We start from the raw sequence: 20,968 nt of genomic DNA, 5'->3' as shown, positions 1-20,968 counted from the left end.
ATTATTGACAATTCTGAGTAATATCAAGAAGTTGTTCTTGAAATGAATGTAGTCGAATACATTTAACCTCCCAGGTTTGTAGTAAACCTCCTCTACATAAATGAGTACTTATACAGTACTACATTCAGCATATTGATGCAGGAGTAATTCTGCCTAGTGGGAATGGATGACATTTTTAAACTACATGGCCTGCTAGATAACTATCAGGTGAGGGGTGATAAGTAAAGAGAATATTTTGATTGCTTTAGTTTATATTTCTTGTGGCATTAAATCTCTTTTACATTATAGCATGGAGTCTTTGAACAGGGTAATTTTTTATTCACAAATCTAAAATAAGTTTATAATATTGTCACTACTATTGTCACATCCTTGGGAAGATATAAGAAACAATTAGTTTGATAGCACCAGACTTGAAACCTACAATATTCTTGCCTGGCCTCCAAAGATGTGGGATGAAAAAAACCCAACATTAGAAGACCAGGTAGACAGGCACTTTTTAGGATTCGATTTCTCATTTCCTGTGTTTGTCTAGCAAATAGCCTGTACAACCACCCTGCTGGAGAACAGAACAGAGCTAATGTTAAAGCTTAATTTAGTAATGAGAAACGAAACACGCACCTTCCTTTTGCATATGGATAAAAATTAATGATGCCCTCATTTCTACTGAGCCTGGAACCACTATATTTAAGACTAAGAGAAGCATGATTCTAGATAACCACTTTAAAATAACTGATGGGCTGCTATAAAGTCTAATTAAAGCCTAAACAAGTAAATGCACATGAGAACTGCCTAAGGCCTATCATCTTCAGGTCTGGGACCACCTGGATATAAGAAAAAAAAAAAAATCTGTTTCACTTACCTTGCCATCAAATTTTGAGTACTCATTGAAAGGGTTATTCAGCTGTAGTGGACACTGTTCAAGTCGCACAGACAGTATTGACTGCTTCCCAGAACATGGAGATTTTACTCTGAAATTCTTTTTTTCAAATAATGAGCTCAGCTCCTCTGCTGCAGTTCAGAAAAGAGATGAGAGTATTTGCATTGTGAGATGTACAGAGACTACTGTTTACCATAGAAAGATTACAGATTATAAGGCAGAGAACAAAATTAAATATATTAAACAGCAAATGCTTTAGCAGAATCTACCACCACTCTGTTTAATAGCCCAAGAGTATGAAAACAGTGAGTCTGAATGATGCTACTGTCTAGGCTGAGAAAATGAAGCATCTTTTGACACACAGAGATACGGAACACATCACTGCAAGATCCACCCGAGTCAAGATCATATCAAGATACAAAATTAGGCAGTTCTGGTCTTTCTGCTTGTCTACCTTTTTATAAATGAATAAATTCTACGCAAAAGAAGAGTTGTCACTTTTTCAACATACAATAGCATCTCAATCTGAGCTTTTAACATACGTTATATTATATCACAGCACAACATTACACTACCCCATTACTATATTATCCAGTCACTGTGCTGTCAGCAAGCAGGCTAGGAACTACTTCTGATCCAAAAGAGTGATTCCTTTGGGTTTTCCTCCTCATGGTTAGACTGGATATGGTCTTCTCTTAAAAAAGCGTCAAGCCTGAAAGCACCATTCCAGACAAACATTCTGGACAATAAGAAAGCTTTATAAAAAGCAAAGTTGATAATAGTTAATGAGTAGTTTGTGGGGCCTGTGAAGTCCTCTAAGCCTCTGTCATAAAGCTCTTTTAATATGATGAGATTGGATAGCTGAATTGACAACATCAGGTTAAACCGCAGTGTACAGGCACACTTAAAACAAAAAAAAAAACCCACGGCTTCTTATGTTATACGGACACTACAAAATCAGGACAGAGCCTGGGGTGTTTCAGCCTATTAGTACCAACAGGTCTCATCTGCAAGAAACTGTGACTGAATCTGGACAGGAGTGCTCCACATCTGCTCTAGGAACGAACTACCCCCAAACTCAATCAATCACTATCTGAGAATCGACATCAGCTCTCCTAAAGTGCCTCTGCTCTGTTCTGTATTCATACATTTGGATTCTCTCACATCTCAAAGATATACATGTTGCTTCTCCAGGGAAATGAAACAGCTTCTAAGGCAGACTGACTAGGGACTTGATCTGCAGGGAGTTGATTCATTTTCTAAACTGTGAAAATTAAAACTTGTCAAATTATAACTAGTCAAAAATTCACTTTATTTTTGCCAGCAGACTGCCTGAAAATTCAGACAGTTAGTAAATGTATTTGGCACTTTTTCCAAGAGATACTCAACAGTCTTGGGAGAGGCTTAGATTAACCAGAAAAGTTTCATTAAGTTCTTTTCCTTAAGTGTGACAACTTAAACTCCATTAGGTATTCTGTTTTCGCAATAAGCTTGTCTCTGTTTTAAAAAAATTCTCAATTATCATTATGTTAGAGTATTACCCTGAACTAGTATTTCTTGGGCATTTGGAAAGTACTTTGCACCTTGCAGTTCAATGTAATGATTTTATTGTTTCAAGTGAAAAAACAAGTATTTTTTCTTCCAGTTTTCTCTCTAGGAAAATGTCGAGATGATTTGTTTCTTATTTCCTTTGTTGGGATGTGCAGAAAGAGGATCTCAGGAATTCTGCATTCCTTAGTGTGACATCTGTTTTTCTTTGAGTTTCGTAAAGCTTTCACTCAAGTTAAAAATCTAGAGTTTAAATAGTAGTACATTCTATAATACTGCAAATTCAGCTGGCTTAGAAATTGTTTTCCTTTTCCGCAAAACTTCATGATTTCAAAAAAATTCAACTCACTTAAGAAAAGGAACTCAAAGCCATCTAAAGATTTGGGCAAACAGCTAGAAAAAGAAAGATGAGATTTCTGAAAAACTAGCACCTTCCAGCAAGATCTCTGTCAAATAACTCCTGAGATACTCTGGTTCTGAGAGCTCTGATTATTCCCTTCAAACTAGGAAAAAAAAATTTTTAAATTCTCAAATTTCAGGGAAAAAAAGCTTTTATTTTTTACACTGAATGAGTTTTAACTGCACAATCTTTAATTTTTTTAACTAAAATGAAGCATTGTCGTTAGTCTGCATTATATGTATTTTCCATCTTTTGTAGCATTGTTAGCCATAAGTTATTCTACATGAGCTGAAGTCCAAGATTTTTGGAAGACTTCCTTAATATATTGTTAATTTACATTTTTACATGCTCTGAAGTGAACAAATGTAACATGTAAATACACTGTCTTACTGCTTCCTTTTCACAGACAGACCTAAAAGAACCTAGTATTTTATAAAAGAACAGTAATCTCTGGGGATGGATATCAATATTAGGTTCATAAGACCCACAAACTGCTTTACTAACATATGGTTTCTATACTGCATGAAGCTGACAGGTGCTACTTTCTTTTTACTGAAAAAGAACTGAGGTACAGAAAGGTGATATGAATTGGTGGCACAGCAGAACTGCAATCAGGCCTCCAGTACCCTACACTTCCAATCAAACAACTGCCCCTGAAACATCTTTATATTTATTGATCCCCCACCCAACTCCAAATGCATGAAGTTTTTTTTTCCCGGACTCTGCACACTACTACAACTTTATATTTCAAAGTCACTCCTATGACAACGCGAACAACTTGCCTAACGACTGTGGGCAAGCAAACGCTGAGCGGAAAATATTCTTCAATTTTTCTCTCATTACCATACACAAAATTACTCCTCTCGCTTCCCTTTATCCTAGTGCTCTCACGAAACTGAAGTTGCCAGCTCTTCACTGCAAACACTGGCTAGCACGCTGCATCATCTCCATCTGAATAACACCTCTTAAAATTAATTCTATCTAATCCCAGACAACAGGAAAAAGAGGAGAACCTCTGTGGAATCCCATGGGATATCCAAGCTTAAGATTAAAGCTTAGGTTGTAGTTTATATTTTGTTTTTAACATTGTCCAAGTACCCAAATACTGAGAAGAGAATAAGTCTAGGTTAATGACCTACGCTACATGGATAGTCAGGAGAGGTGTTCATGTAAAGAACGGAAAATAAGCATGAGGAAAGTGGGCTGGCTGAGAGGTAGCCCACCAAAAGAAAAAAAGAAAGTGAGCCAGCTCAACTCCCTGCATGCCCAGTCCCAGCTCTGGTGCAAGGCAGGGGGCTGGAAGGGGTTGTGGGGTAAGCTAGGCTATTTAACTGGCAGCCTACATTTTACATGACAAAGTAATTGTAGAGTCACAGTCTGGCTGCCCATGCTAAGCCCTTCCTGTAACACCAACAGAGAAGAAGGTAAATGTAAGATAACACACTGAGCCAGATAACGACAAGTGTTAGTGCTTGAGAATGGAAATTTTTGTAGAAGGCAAGGCACTGAAAACATTTTCTTTCATTTGTAACAGAGGTCCACAGATAGATGGCATTTGGATCTTCATACCTGTCCATTCAAGAGATGATGGTTAGTATACTTCTATTTCTGCACATAGTAATACAAAATGGCATATGACAGAGAATACTCAGCTGCCAAAGGCCTCAAATTATGACTACGTATCAACCTCCAGGAGAAGGGGAATGCTGATAGAAGTTTCTCTTTCCAGCAAGGCATCTCTCCGTGACCAGGAGGCTGTGGAGATGCTGTTATCAGACTCAGCAGCAGAGCAAACAGCAACTTTCCACCATCCCTTTGGTCTGCGTGGTCTCAACCATAAACTTAAATTTGGCTAAAGCTCAAATAAACACAGTCAGAAGAGGACTGCCAAATTCCTCCCATCTGAGGACAGCAATTTATATTATTATTGTTTTCATACATATTTTCCAATGATGCTAAACTTAAGGAACAGAATGGATAGAGTCTCACACACATACTTGATAGGGGATACAGTTTGGAGCTCCCCTTTTCCGTGGTCTCTTTCTGCTATGTTCTTCATGCAAACAAGTGAAGAAACATGAAGAATCTCACTGACTGCAGAGAAGGAGAATCAATACTGCCAGTAAAGACAGTTACTGAGTGCCTGGAGTTTTTATATAATTTATTTATTTTTTTATTTAAATTTGTTCTGCAGCAGGGAGGGGACAGGTCTACTTGCCTGCAACCGCAGTGGCAAACCAAAACCCAGCACGTTCTTAGGGAGGGGTGACACCTCCTTTATTGCTGCTTGACAGATTAGGTCCATCTTTAAGGCAGCACATAAAAGGAACCAAATGTCATGGTGCCGAGGAGTCCATATGAATAAGAAAACAAATAGCACAGATACGGCAGGAAACTGGAATCCTAGTGTAATTCAGTGTAAAGAAAAAAAAACAAACAATATAGTTAGGGATAAGGAAGAAAAAGAAAATTTTACCATCATTGGTCAAATGCTAAAAAATATTGAGCAAAGAGTTGGAGGTTATGGTGGATTAAACTTTAAAACCTATACCAGTGCTTACAGACATAGAAAAGCAAAAACATTTAAGAATGAATAAATAGAGGTAGCAAACATATGCTGAACACTGAAGTGGGGATTAGTGCAACCGTGTTGCTCATGTGAACAGCTTTATTCACTCTCATAAAAAAAGATATTATAGAGCTGGAGAGAGTTCTGCAAAGGACAGCCAGGAAGATACAAGGATTTAGGCAAAAAGGAGATTACACAGGGACCTCATTAAGATATACACACATTTTGAAAGAAGTAGGCATGACAGACCATACAAAGGTTTGAATGTGTGTCATATACAACAGGAACAGATACTAGCTTAAGCTATGAAATAACAGAATTGAGATGGAATTTTCATTCCATATATTACAATTTAAACTATGTAGCATATCCAGTCAGAAATAGTTAAGTATACAAAAAAAAAAAAAAAAGCATATTCATCTGAGAAATTAGTGATACTAGGACTAGATACGGCTAAGCTAAGGCAACAGCTTCTGTTTAAGTAGATCTTACATATACATTATTTCTTAAGAATTCCCCCTTATCTGGATATGTAACCTCTAAAAAATAAATATAAAAATCACAGGCTGTACACCAGACGCCACTGGAAGCAGCTTGAAAACAATAACTTACATAGACATAATGATCCTGCATTTTCAATGTAGACACTTGCCAATCACTTACCAATATAAGAAAGGGGACAATCAAGTTCTGTTACTTGACTGTTCCTTAAATATTTCACAATGACACTAAAAGCTTTACTATCTTCATTTCTTACTCACTGAGATTATGCAAATCTTAAAAGACAATGATGTTACAAGCTGAGAAAATCTACACACATTGTATTAATAACTTATATTGCAAAAAAATAAAGCAGTTCTAATTAGTTCAGACCAAACTAATTTTAAACACTTTATCTGTATTTTGCCTTTATCAAAAAGTTAGAATGCCCTAGTCAAAGCTGAAAATGGATGGGAGGCTTCTGGCAATAGCCCGCCACCCCAATAAAAGAACAAACTACAGGAACCACACAACTGGGGAATGGAAGGCAAATATAATAATTAGTATTTCCTATATGCTTTGAAAGTTTAAGTGAGAATTACAAACGGAAAATGTTATAAAATTTAATATCAAAAGCAGAAATAAACAGTAGGAAAATAGAAGATCTTTTCATTTTACCTGAGTAAGAAGTATTTCTGTCTTTCCACTGAACATTTTTGCATTTTATTTGATTTTGTCTCTCTTTCCGCAGACGTTCTAGTCTCTGAGCTTGAAAAGAAATATTATAACTATAAGTTTGTCAATGAAAGTTTACTATAAACAGACATAATTAACTACCTTTATATGAATAAAGATGTTTTATACTGCATATGTAGGGAAAAAAGTCATAAAATTTTAAAGGTGGCACCCCTGAAAAGCAAATACCAACAAAAACATGAAAATGTTCTTGATTTATAATTGAAATTAGAGGATATAAAACATTAATAGAGATCATAAAGATAGTATTAACATGGAAGAGAATAATAAAATGTGAAAACTTCTGTGATTAATATGACATTTCATTATATAAATCATTAATAACGGTCTTAAAGGAATTTTAATGCACAAATGAACTGAAGTGAATATTACATTACAGGAATAAAATTACTGTTATGAATTACTCTACCCATTTCAAAAATTAAAGATAAATGAACTCAGACTAGACTATTAAAGTTTTAAATATAAAATCCTTTATCTAAAAATCATGAAAATTATAAAATGTCAAAGCTATATAAATTAGCATAGCTTTTTCTTCAGGGTGCTGAAACAGTTTATAGGTAGTAAAATAAATGATTTGTATCTTCACAACATTAGTCAAATATTAAAATGAATATAATATTTCTTTATGTATATTTTGACTCCATCTTCAAAATACAGTCTGAAGAAAATGCCTCAAATAGCTAAAATATCAAACAACTTGCAGACCAAGGTCCCAGATGATACCTTAAATTCTCTTTTGCTTAACAGACCTCTCTCAGGAGACTGTCAACTAACTACCCTGGTAGAAGCTGTCCAAGAAAACGACCACCAGAAATAAGCAATGCAACAAAGCGACCACTCAAAATAAGAAAGCAGATTAGATCAGAAAGTCGGACTAATAATGTTGATCACCGAGGAAACAATTTGTTGGATGTATTAGCAATTTTGATGTATTGAGACCATTCATTAACTAAAATGGGTTTTTAGAAGAGATTCTAAAATACTAAATTATTCTGACATTTTTTAGATACCATTTGAATTCCCTGAACCATTTCACCAATTTAAAAAAAAAAAAGGTAACTTAACAAATATTTTCTACTCCTTCTGATTACTATTCTTAGTATTGCATTCAGTCTGTGAACAGAAGTACAGACACAGAAGTGAATCTTTTTAATAAAAACTCCCAAACTGATATATGATGAAAAAAACCTTCAGGTTCAACAGCTGTAGCAAGTAGCTTAAGGCAGATACAAATAGGGACTTCATTTTGTAACTCTCATTTACATCAAAATGAGGCCAGTGCCTGAATACCTCTATGTATCTTACCCTTTTTTTTGGGGGGGGGAGGGGGGGTGTGGAGGAAAGCATCTCGCTTATAACTGTAAATATTGGATAAAACACTATTGTGGATATTTTATGTGCAGATATTTTATTCTCAATGAAAAAACTTTTTCTAATTACTGTCCAGACTGTAGTTCAAAAATCACCTTCCAAAACCATTTTTTCCCCAAATGGGCCATGATAAAAATACACATTACATTCATACGTAAAAAATAAAGGAAGAAATATAAGAGAGAAATAAGGATAGTGCAGGATTTTGCCCTATTCAGTAACTATTATCATTAGTTCATTATTTTTTAAAAAAGGTGATGTTGACTCAAACAAATTGTGCTCCCCTAAGATGATACTTTAGCTTCCAGTCCTGAACTGAGGTGAATGGTGTAGGAAAAGAATTGCTGGTCAGTACGCCCCAAAGATGGTAAAAGTTTGCCTTCAGTTGCTTTTTTAGGGACAGACACAGAAATTCATCATATGCATGCAAGGGTTAATCTCATCCCTGCCCCACACCAAAATAAGTATACTAACATGCAGTCACTGTCTTCACTAACTCAGTGCAATTCTTCTATACAGAAGAATTTTCCTATGTAAAGCTGATCACAAATTGTCATTCATTGTGTGATTGTATTACAGCAACCCCAAATCAGATGGAATTATCAATGCCTATTAGGAGTTAGAATTATTGAAGGTTCCTTCTCACAAGCATATTCATTCTAAAGTTATGTCAAAAATGTCGCTGCCCACATGCGGTTCTTGTTTTATCAAATGTTAGTAACTAGACGAGCCTTTGTTTCTAGTCATTTGGATTGGGAGGGAGCATTTGTTTCTTTCCCGTATACTTAACACCTTGTAGGGGCTCACCTCCACTTCTTGCTTGTGTGGGGTTTTTTTGATACGGCAGTAGGAAGGCAGTGCGGAGATGCAGTGCCAGAGACGTCCTACGACTCTTCCAGCTTCCGCAGAAGAGGATGAAAAACTCTTGGGCAGACAACACCTCTGGCGTCCCAGAACCTAAACATGCCGTGCCATACCCTAACACGTCTCACTCACTGCGCATCCCGTTTAAGTCAGGGGGACAACTTTGATATCAGAATGCAAATAAATCCTTTTTCAAATCTGCATACCCACATGAGGAACACTTAATAACTAATACTTGTATGGTCTCTACAGTGATGTGCTGAGTCTTCTGCAATAACACATTATTTCTACAACTTATCCAACAGGTTCGATGCTGGTAAGGTACTTCATAATGAAACAGCTTTGCACAAGATAATAAAAAATTATATTCCACCCAGAAACAATGGTAAAAGACAACGTAAGCAGAAATTATTTTATTTAGCAGGTTATAAAAAAGGAGAATAAAGAAGAGCTTATATATTAAAAAAATAGCCACTATAATCTGTTGATACACAAAATTACACTACCTTCTCTGTCCAATATAAAAACCACTTCAGTTGTTTTTCAAAGAACAAACATTCTTGGTTGTGCTAAAAAAAGCCACTCAGGCAGTTATGAATTACGTAAGAAAGAAATGCCCTTAAGGTTGTACACTTCGGGAGCAAAAATTGAAATTCCACTAGTTAGCACGTTTTAACACTTAAAAGAGATATATGAACACTTTTTTCTACGAATGAGAAACAAGAAATATTCTAAAAATTATAGAATTTACCAAGCATAAAATTTTTTTTGTTACCATTTCACTTCCAGATTAAGACCTGAGGTTAATTTCAATGAATGCCCCTTAAAATACTCACCAGCCAGAAGCAGATCATTTTTTGTGCCAAACAATCCTGATTTAGAATTTTTTTTTACATTGTTAAAACTCAGTGACAGCTATTACAACAGCAGGATTTTTTTCAATAGCAGTACAATATTAAGGGTCATTTTTGCTATTATTCTTCATAAATAAAAGCTACTTTTTAATAGAGCTGAAAAGTAGTTAATTAGAGCAAACTTCAAAAATAACTTTTTGCTTTCAAGTTATATAACATCTGTTATTTCTATCAGATGAAAAACATGGACTCTCTCAGATAAGGTAGTTTCTTTCAAAACAGATTTCACTACAACTGGAAATGAACCTAAATAGTCCAACTAAAAATTTTTTTCAAACAGTGACAGAGCAACTTATCATGTAAGTTCCTAATTTTAGACAGTAAATAACTTTCATCGCCAGAGGCATATAAATGTGTCTTTTTATATAAATTTTACCCTACCTATTGCAATTCAGCATAAACAAATTCAGGCATTTGAGTAATAAATTCCTGTTAAGCTCCTGAACTATGTTTTCTTCCATCAAGGACTTAGCTTAACTACCTGTGTAATGCAAAAAGCACTTTTTTATATTAATTTTAAAATAGTTAACTTTCAGTTTAGTTTACTCTTCTTCCCGTATTATTGAACAGGGTTCATGCTGATCAACTTATTCTGTTAGCTTTTTTGTTTTGTTTTAAATCTTAAGCTGATTGCCTCGATAATTGTATTAGGTGCCTGGTGGTACCAGCACACGTGACAGTACAACATAAAAGACATTCCAGACAAGAAGAGGCACAAACCCAGCTTCCCACCAGACCGAGTATCCTAACCATTATTTTAGAATATGCCACCAATTTGCAACTGAAATGGTTTCAAACTGTAATTTAAATGTAGCTTATTTTATCAATCCACTCACTTGGTGAAATAATCCTTCAGAATCACTGTTTAGAGCAATTCTATAAATCTTCACTTTTCCTTCCTCATATAGTATAACATCAACTGAATTAAATAAGCCCTCAAGAAGAGTGCTAGGCAATCTGGCACACTAAACTTTTTACCGTGCCTTTAATTTCAGTTTCAGCATGCTAGGATTCCAAATCTATTTATTCAGCTTATTTCCAAAGATAATTCTCTTAATTAAACATCAGTGCCTTGTGTTTACTATAATTTTGACATTTTATTTGTAAAAGGTATCTCAAGATATTTAATGCCATATAACATTTTACTTGTTAGGCAGAACACAGATTTTTTTTCTGAGCTCTAGGTGGTGTTATAATACCTGCAGAAATAATTTGAAAAATATATACATACTGTAACATAGAAAAAAAAAAAAAAGATCAATATTGACGGTCCCTCACCAGTCTCTTCATATATATTATATATTCCAGAATTTTTATTCATAACATTCCTTTGGTATAAGTAGAAGTTTCAATATCCCTAAGATGAAACAACAAATAGGCCCGTTTTCTTCTAATGAAGACAAACTGAGCTACTAGCATATTTTGAAAAGGTATACATCCTTAAACTTCCTAATTTGATAACTTAAATCCTAGCTCAAGTTTCTCCTCAAATGTAAGACTTCAGAAGACAAAGTGAAGACAGATCATTCACTTCAGCAGCTAACAAACTTCATTCCTCCCTTTTATAACAAACAGATTTGATGCATCAATAGATGGATATTTCTCAGAAAACAACTATTGTGTTCAAAAATTACACCCTTCTAGACATTAACAATACAAATAAAGACTGATCATGTATTTTTGATTAAGAATGTCTATACAATTTCAACTTTTTTTGTAATGAAACTATCTCAAAGTTCTTCTGTACATGATTAAGTAAAACAGCAATTAAAATTCAGTTTACAGCACACTAAAGTAACTGGATCATAACAAGTCCTTTTATAAGAAAAAAAGGTGTCTATGTTACAAAAGAAAAAACATGACAGATATTTAGCAAGTCATGCTCTGATTGGTCCATGCAAGCCGGATTATTAGAAACTGCATTTAAAAGGCTAACATTGTTTTTGCTGCAAATATCATTTACCTGTGTTTGATCGTCTTCTAATTCCAAAGTCCCAGCTTGAGGTAATATCGACTGATTGGGAATATATATAGCCCTGAGTCTCACCATTGCTTCCCTGTGTTTCTGAACTGTCCCCATACGTTGACGAGGGATTAAACTTCTCTAGGTCGACATCATGATCTATCAGGACCATTTCACACATCCCTGTATCGTCACTGGTCACGTGTGACTGACGAATATGAGCAAGTATAATTGTTGGGTTGTCCAGGAAAGCCATCCTGTCCACAAGCCCACCACTTCGCTATACTATCTTCTCTCCATCTTGTTCCATGGACGTATGTACCTAGAAATACAACGTACACAGCATTTTAGCAAAACAAACAAACCAATCCCCCCAAACAAACAAACAAACCAAACAAGAAAATACACAAAATAAAACCAACAACAACTAATACTGATTCAGGAAAGTTTCTATTTTGGATGCACAAAACCTAACTGATTCAGTTTTGTACACAGAATTATTTTAATTCTGTTCCAGTTTACTGCAGTTAGACTGCCTGCTGAGGACCCACTTAAAGAACAGTGGTTCTGAAGGACAGTTTGAAACCCAAATTCCAAAAGACCTGAACAAAATAAACATCTCCAGACTGACCCTGTTACAATAAAACAAATGGTTGCTATAATGCAGAATATTCGAAGTACTACACACAGATAAATGGAGATAAAATACACAAAAGAAACATTTGTTCATTAAATACATTAAATTTACAGCACCAGATAGGGTTTTGATTTTCCTTACACCCATCATAATAGTGTGTTTCTGTTTTTCTTCTGTCTCTGCATACGAACCTACTGATTATCTGATTCTAGCCCCCTTTTCCCAAATGCTGTCTCTGAAGACCTCCCCGGTGCATGGGTCTGTCTGATGATGCTCACACACTTGCTCAGCGTTCCCTCCTGCGCGCTCGGCTTTCTCCAGTCTTTGAACTCAACTCCTCATGTAATACTACTTTACGAATTATTGCTGAAAAGCTGGCAGGGGAGTCGAAGTGCAGGCTTAAACAACGATACCCCAAGAACCATCTCATCTCTGCACCCAGTAAAGACTTTCCGTGTAGCACAATACTCTTCCTAAACTCTTCCTCTACTTAATTAAAAGTGAATAAAAAGGTGTATATAGAGAAAACTTTGTTTACTCCCAAATATGCAAACAACCAACTGAAATTTAGGTTTTATATTTCCAGGATAAATTTCAAACATGAAGAGATTAGCATCTCACGGCAGAATATGGAACATCTGCTGCTGCTGCGTGGAGCTTCATAGCGGACAGCAGTTGCAATACAGAAGGAGCTCCATGATCACATACCACGTGCCTGAATTCTCACGTACTTTAACAACAGTAATTGCCACTTATCTAACATATTTCATTCAGAGAATGCAAGTGGTCTTACGAAACAAAGTAATAGGTAAAAAAGAGAGAGAGAGAGGAAAAAAAAAAAAACACAACACACTCAAGCCGTTACCCCATTTTACTCTAACTATGGATTTATAGATACTGTAATCTAACTTAAGCGTGGGCTGCCTCTGAAAGGGGCAGCTCCGTGCTGCTGCCCGGCTCTGCTTACGTGCTTCCACCAAGGCTGGCATCAGCACCTGCGTAGCCGTGAGGCGAGTCAGATCAGAAACACGACCTGCTGAAAACTACCCTGACAAGGAAAAAATTACTAGTTTCCAGCCAGATCAGCCCCCTAAAGCGAACAGCTGCAAGAGCGCTAGCACCAGCTTAACGCAGGCAGCAGGAATATCAAAAGATGGGGAGGACAGCTGGGCACCCCCTGCACCAGCGGCCCGCACAGGCGGCTCTAAGCGACTGCGAAACCTCAGCCTGAAGAAGAGGGAGGTTGGTGGGTTTTTTAAATCTAAGATCAGAGACAGATACAAGACTAGAAATAGACTCCAGAAGTTCCAAATCCCCACTGCTTTTCTAATCATCTCCATATCTGAGAAAAATTTTTTTTTATATATACACACACACACACACCAGCTATAGAACTAAATGCATTAATTTACTATTTTGAACACAGGCAAAAAAAAAACCAAAAAACCCTTCCTATCATTCCTGTCTGCAAAACTCCCATAGCAAAAAGAAAATACCAAAGGAAAAAGAATGATTTTAAATCCCACAAAGCACTTTGCCACGAAAATCTGGTAAAGGCGGTTGGGCTTTTCCTGGCAGATTTTAAGAGAACAAAGTGAAAGAAAGCATCAGACAAGCTTGTTCTAGGAACAGCAAACACATTCATCATTTCCCAGTACAATTCTGAGGGAAAAGGCGTATTAATATACAGAGCCTCACTAAGCAGCTTCTGCATTTAAATAGTTGAAAGCAAAAGTAATACTTTATTTGGACACTCATCTAATCATGACAAAAGCAAAATTCTGACAGCGCGTGGCTTTATTGAAAGCCTCATACTCATCCTAAGCTGCAAATTCACCATCCCCACGAGTCTCCTCCCACCGCCAAGCATCAGCATCCAATAATTAGAACATTCAATAAAAAGAGGTTTACATCCTCCATCATTTTAGGCTTTCTTCCTCCCTTTGCCACAAATATTGCCACAATTATTTCTTTTATGAGAGCTTGTGTCCTTTTTGTTTTTTTTAAATACTAGACAAATTCAAGAATATTATATTAATATAAAAGAACAGACAGAGCAGCAAGAAGGAATAGAAGAATGGTAGAGAAAGAAAACTGTCATGCTGCTTGTTATTAATATGCTATTCCTACGACACATTTTAATAAGTTATGCTACTACCTAAATACATTCCATCAATATTGTTGGAGAGATTCAAAACCCAATTTTACAAGGCCCTGAGCAACCTGCTCTAGTTGACCCCACTTTGAGCAGAGAGCTTGGACTAGATCTCCAAAAGGTCCCCTCCAACATCAATGAGTCTACGACTCCAAGTTCTAGTTTTCATTTTCCAGTTATTTTCATTACAGAAAGTAGGCCTACTCTCCCTTAAGCCCTTCTCGCTGTTCTCAATTTGAGAGACCATAAGGCAAAACTCCCACCATAAGGCAAACTTCTTATTGTAATTTACCTGTTAAGGGTCTTTAAGCTGTAACAGTCTGACTAGCATTGCCCGAATTCAAAAATAAACAACTAAGTACCATACATGGATATTTAAAAATCAAATCACTTTTAGCCTGCGCTCTGAGAATGCTCTTTAAACATATTTACACCTCACTTATTATTCGAAAAAGGCCATGCTCACCTGCAAGCAGTGAGAACTTGGTTAAATAAGCAACAGCCTCAGGCTTCTAAAAGGTCTGCAAACTCCCAATCAAAAATTACTGCTGGCCCATCAATGTGTCATATAAATGTTGGCATGTTAATTGTGTATTTATAAGATTGTTAATGGTTAGTTAATTTACCTCCCACACTATTATTGTACTTGAAATGATTTAATGTCTGCTATGGGAGTTAACAACATGTAACAGCAGATGCGAGATTTTTACCTTTATACTCTGTACCCCGACTTCATCATATTAACAGTCAGCGTGCTAAATTGCCAAAGCTTCTTTACAATGTTACACATGCAATCACTTTTCCCATAAAATGAATAATGAAAAAATACCAGAAATTATTTAATTTCTATGTCAAACTCTGAAGTTTAACACAAACATATATTTTCTTCCTCCTCTTCAGAATTTTCAGAAGGCCACATTAAAACTAATTTCTCAATAAATTAACATTAACTGGAAATTCTATAGAGTCAACACCCCCCCCCCAAAAAAATCAGAAACAAAAACTCAGTCCAGATTTTTATGCCAGATTTTAGTACTACCTACACAATTCCAAATGGTTCCTCCTTTTGATAAAGGCGAAGCACAACGAGATGACACAGATCTTGTCCGAAGCACAGTGACAATGAAATTAAGAATCAAAGTTCAATTTTGCAAAATTTTACATGAATACTTTTACACCTTTATGTCATCAATTTCAGTGAAATTACAGATGCAAGATCAGTTTCCAGATCTACTTGGGTTTGTCAGCATACCACATCTGAGTTCCTTATACCCACACTTAGATTATCACATCCATCTGTAGTGGCTGAATTTAACTTGACTTTCACTGCAGCAGCAGCTTACAGATTCTTCAGTTATAAACAAAAAATAAATGTTCTTTTAATACTTGCACTACACTAAATATCGTACTACTATTAAATAAAATACTTTACAGACAAATTTCAAACATATTCTATGCAAACACGAAAAATGAAGGCAGCAATGTGAAACCTATGCAGCCTTAACACTATCTATGTATGATATGATATACAGTTTAATGTTACAATCATATACTACTTATCAGCAAATACCTTCCATGATCCACCACACAGGTGGACAGAGCTGAGTCAGTCCTTTGCTTTGTTCTTAATCTTTATTATTCATTTGTCTTACTTACATATTATCTAATCAACACATTGGATATGAACGCTCTCCCACCTTCTCTTTAATCTCATCACTGTACTACTGAAGTGCCTCAAAGGTCATTGGGAACTTAACCTCCTATTTCTCCTGTGCAGTGAGATAACATCCTCAAAGACGTAAAACTGCACCATCAAGAGGCTGAACGACTTGCCAGGTTTCATGGGAACTTTGCTACAAAGTCAGACAGCTGGATCTCAGTCTACTATTTTTATGATAAGCTTTCCTCTTCCAGTAACCCACTGCTATATTTATGGCATCTATAGATTTCACAGCAAGTGAAGGAAGGCTGTTATGCAGATCAACCTCATTCATAATATGGCATACAATAAATAATGCAGAATGTTCTAACAAATTATTCAGCTCTCAGTAGATGACACAAAGGTCCTAAAATGATGATATCTAGTCATACAGACTATATCTTAAACACACAGATGAACACATCCAAATTCAGGGAGGCAACTTTATTGTCACAATGTTTTAAGTGTTCTCGAGACCTCCCTGCCCTTCTGATGTACTGTATCTATTTAAATAAAAGGAAAGTTTTCTCACTTTCTTTATTCCAGAAAAGCACCATACATGTCCTAAAAACACACTTCGTTTTATATTCATGTGTTATTCTACACTGAGTGTCAAAGAGATATCGAAGCAAGTGTGAGATGAGGAGAAAGGAAAAGCTAAACGCACACCTCTTAGGGTTGCCATTCTACCTATCCATCATACCAACCACCACATATCAACGTGGACAACAGCAGTAACAACTGGAAGTGTTGTCTTGCTGCTTGAATGCTGGACCACACTGACTTGTGGGACTGCAAGCACGCATCAACCTATTTTTACTGTTATTTTCAGAGGAAAAAAAAAGAGTCTGACCTGGAACATGAAATAAATGTTAAATGCCTTACTTTGGGGAAAACACAGTATTTTGGACTGAATTCACTGGTTTCTTTCCAAATATACACAGTTGAATTTGACATAATGCCTCTCTATTATTAGACAGTAAAAGGCTGCTCTTCACTCTATATTATATGCTCGTAGTGACATCTGAGGCTAGTCTCATTCCATGTTCATGTCTGCCACACAGAGCACAGGAGCCCTCTTGAATCCTACCTTTAATTACATCCTGGGCCAGTCATTCTCTAGCTTTGACGATCTGCAGACTCCTTAAACGTTTTCTAGTGGAACCACGGACTCCTGCTTGGTAAATTGAAACTAATGACAATAGGCACATTTTCCTACATTTTACTCTCCCTTTAAAGGAGTTTACATAAATTAGGTTGAAAATTCAGGTTTCTGAAGGTGTCTTACCTGTTGCTATGAGACTTCTTCAGAACTCTAGCAACTCTCACCTAAAATCTAAGAGAGGATATTCAAGTCTGTCTGTTTTAAACATGAAATTTTATTCCATTATTTATACAAGTTTTGGCTCATGCAATACAATCTTGAAATTGTACATTCCATTCACTTTATTTATCACATATACACAGACTGATTACTAGAGTTTTCAGAAATAAAATCACATTTATAGCTCAATCAAATACAGTCTGGTTACCACTGGCTCATCTTCAACTTAAGGACTATCATTCCTAAAATGGCAAGTTGATGCTACCTTTTCAGGATGTGCTACAATCAGAGAGCATAAAAAAAGACTTATTCACTGAAAAATTTTATATTTTTGCCTTCCATACTTTAAAATATATCATGTACGAGACCCATGAAAATTTACTCACAGACCTCTGAAGAAGCTAGCATATGTGATAAAAATCAGAGAAAGCTGTTAGCAACTAAAAATGTTCTGCTATAGGAAAGAGGTACAACTTTGAAATTTCACCTATTTTAATATGATAAATATATAAAAAAAACAAAAAACCTTGGTTCAAATGTCTAAAAGCAGCTGCAAATTCTTCACAAAATCCTCCAGTGAATTTCTGCAAGGTCGTTTTCCTCTCTAATTGCAAAAATACAAGCTGAGAAGCAGGAAAAAAAAAATCCTGTCTGTTATTCTTCAAAGAATATGTCATAATCATAGTTCACATTTTTTCAGAGGAAAATATATTTAAATTGACTGTCCCCCTAAAGGAATTAATAAACAATTAAGCCCTATTAAATATAAAGGAAAATACTTCAAACAGACATGCAACTTCTACAAGATACAACTTGGATCCAAAACAATTACCAATAATCTCAAAATACAGCAGGCTGGAAGAATTGTATAACATTACATGTCATCTTATGGCTCAAGGGCTTCCATAATCACTGGACTTAAACATCTCTCATTGACTGCAGCTCTTTAAAGTGATCTTAAAGACTAACGAAAAAAATGGGTGGATTAGAATAAAGAATTGATTTTTCCCCCCACATCACACAAGCTGAAATAGAATGGTGAGAATATACTTCAAAATTTATGATTCAGTTTATGTGAAATAATTTCACAGTTAACTTCTGTCTGCAATTGCAGAAGAAATGGTTCTGGTTATCTACATTTCCAGCAGTACAAATAATCAAAATGCTTGAATGTCAAACAGACTCCTGTGCATGCAGGATAAAGGAAAGTGAACCGAAATATATGAAAATTCAACCTGATGTTTCAACGCAAGCTCAAGTGCATATAAGAATGAATACTTATTTAGAGAAGCTGTCACTCATGCTTTGGGTCCTATCATTAAAAAGTAAATATAATAATCATTTAAAGTCATTTAAAGAGGTGCTCTTTCATGAGTGAAACTGGAATTTGAAAATTATGATGAGAAAACAGCACATTACATATAACTTCCAACAAATTCTTTACTAGCTTACAAACCTGTAAATCAATCTGGCATTAGATATGTTTTTCTGTATTTATGAACTGCTTGGAATCTGGCTATATTTTTGTTGTCATACCAATCAGGATGCAAATTATACCAACTCCAATAGTTTATTTATTGAGCTTTAGGGAAGGAGAGAGAGAATATTGGAGTTTCCAAACAAGCAGTCTACTACTAATTGTTTCCTGATCTTGTCAAATCTTCATTTGACAAAAAAAAAAAAAAAGCTGATTCTTAGCTAGCCTGAGCTATCTTGCATCAAGATTTTAAGCAAATAAATAAGTATACAAAAATGCAGAGATTATAAATCAGGGCAGACAATTCTGTATCTAGACTCATGCCTGCAAAGAGCATTCTATCAATATAGTGAAATGCTAATCTCCTAATTAACAACCTAATTAGGTAATTATGGCTTTGCAGAGGGATGCCTAAATGAAATATGACAACATGGTCACCTCTTTATATGGCACCTGTGGGCCTTTTCAGCTGTCACTGCAAAGAGTGCAATATCAATTTGAACAGATGACAAAGTGTTGTCATTTTTCATTCTGATATTGTACTGAATGGTTTGGATAGAAGCAGTTTAGAAAAGCGGCATCTTGCCTGGTTTTTGCCTAATCTAAATATGTGCAAACACTTTGCTTAATTTTTAATGCCGATGATTATGCTTATTTTTTTCATACTGGCTAGCAAGCATTACCTAACACACACATTACACATGCCATGTCATACAGTCATACTGCAATGACCCAACACACTAAAATTACTATTGCCTGATTTCACAGTATGCGTGTTAATCAGAATTTACTATCCAGAAAAAATATGAGTATTTGACTTTATTTTTCACAGGTAGCAGTTGATTTTAAAATAACAGACTAAAACACACTATGTTTTAAATAAAGCGTTGTATTTTCCATTTCATTTCTATTGCTGAACACTTTTTTTTTTTAATTAAAGAAATAGGGAACAGTAATCACTGCCAGTGAGTTGGTGAAGCTGATTATACTTTGTACACTTTATAACAAATGAGGTGAATGAACTTGTTTTTCTTGCACAGAAAGCTGAAAAGGAATACTTGGAACAGTGGCACAACAACTTGACATGGAACCATGATTTTTCATTCGCATCCCTAAAATGCTTTAAAGACAATCACAGAATCACAGAATGGTTGAGGTTGGAAGGGACCTCACGAGATCATCTAGTCAAACCCCCCTGCTCCAGCAGGGTCACCTAGAGCACATTGCACAGGATCGCATCCAGGTAGGTTTTGAATATCTCCAGAAAAAGAGACTCCACAACCTCTCTGACAACCTGTTCCAGTGCTCTGTCGCCCTCACAATTCATTAAGGTTTAATATTCCTTAACTGAATGAATTAAACACCTATTTGCAAAGAGAAGGATAAAAGTATAGGCTCAGATTCCTCAAATGTTAGACCAGAACTTCCATTTTGTCTCATCTCACTGTGGTATTTAGGAGCCTAAAAAACCCCCATAAATTTTACAAACACCTTCACTTATATTTTACAAATGCCCTGTACAAATTTCAATCTGACCAAAACAGAAAGCTTCAACATGTTATCTTTTTTCGCCTGTGTAATACTGAAAGAGACAAGAGGAGACCTTTTAAGGCCACCTTCAAAGTTCTTTAGACTACCTGCCTGCTGTTCCTTTACACTGATGTGCAATTGGTTCATTCAGCTGAAACCCCTGTTAGATATCTGATCGTACGACAGAAATCTGTAATTGTTCAGCCACTTCATTAGTCTAATCTCTAAACTTTTATACTGCGATGCAACCATATGATCAAATTTTTAACTGAAAATCATATTATCACTCCAACTGCCTGACACAGTTTCAGAATTATACTCTAAGTTCCTGTCTTACAACAGTACTATCAGAAAAAGAAATGCCAGATGTTACCAACAATATGTTTTTCTTTTCTACATAA

The 20,968-nt window shown here is 35.7% G+C and overlaps 1 protein-coding gene across 4 annotated transcripts in view; it reads right to left on the bottom strand.

Annotated features, from left to right (window-relative positions):
• MAPKAP1 (MAPK associated protein 1) overlaps positions 1-20,968 on the bottom strand; it is a 115,037-nt gene that overhangs the window by 91,389 nt on the left and 2,680 nt on the right. For 3 of the 4 annotated variants that reach the window (XR_010886135.1, XM_067308996.1, XM_067308999.1), the window contains exons 2-4: positions 11,746-12,067; positions 6,553-6,642; positions 860-1,008 (exon numbers count right to left, since the gene is read on the bottom strand). Coding sequence is in view for 3 of the 4 variants with exons in the window: in XM_067308996.1 (XP_067165097.1) it covers positions 860-1,008; positions 6,553-6,642; positions 11,746-12,001 (495 nt within the window). In the remaining variant the exon portion in view is untranslated. Of the gene's footprint in view, positions 1-859; positions 1,009-6,552; positions 6,643-11,745; positions 12,068-17,326; positions 17,346-20,968 lie in introns of those variants that run through there. The other variant, XM_067308997.1, reaches the window with a different exon arrangement.

This window comes from Apteryx mantelli, chromosome 21, assembly GCF_036417845.1.
Source record: "Apteryx mantelli isolate bAptMan1 chromosome 21, bAptMan1.hap1, whole genome shotgun sequence".
Lineage (NCBI taxonomy): Eukaryota > Metazoa > Chordata > Aves > Apterygiformes > Apterygidae > Apteryx > Apteryx mantelli.
The sequence above is the reverse complement of the archived record's forward strand: the minus strand, read 5'-3'. Positions and strand labels throughout refer to the sequence as shown.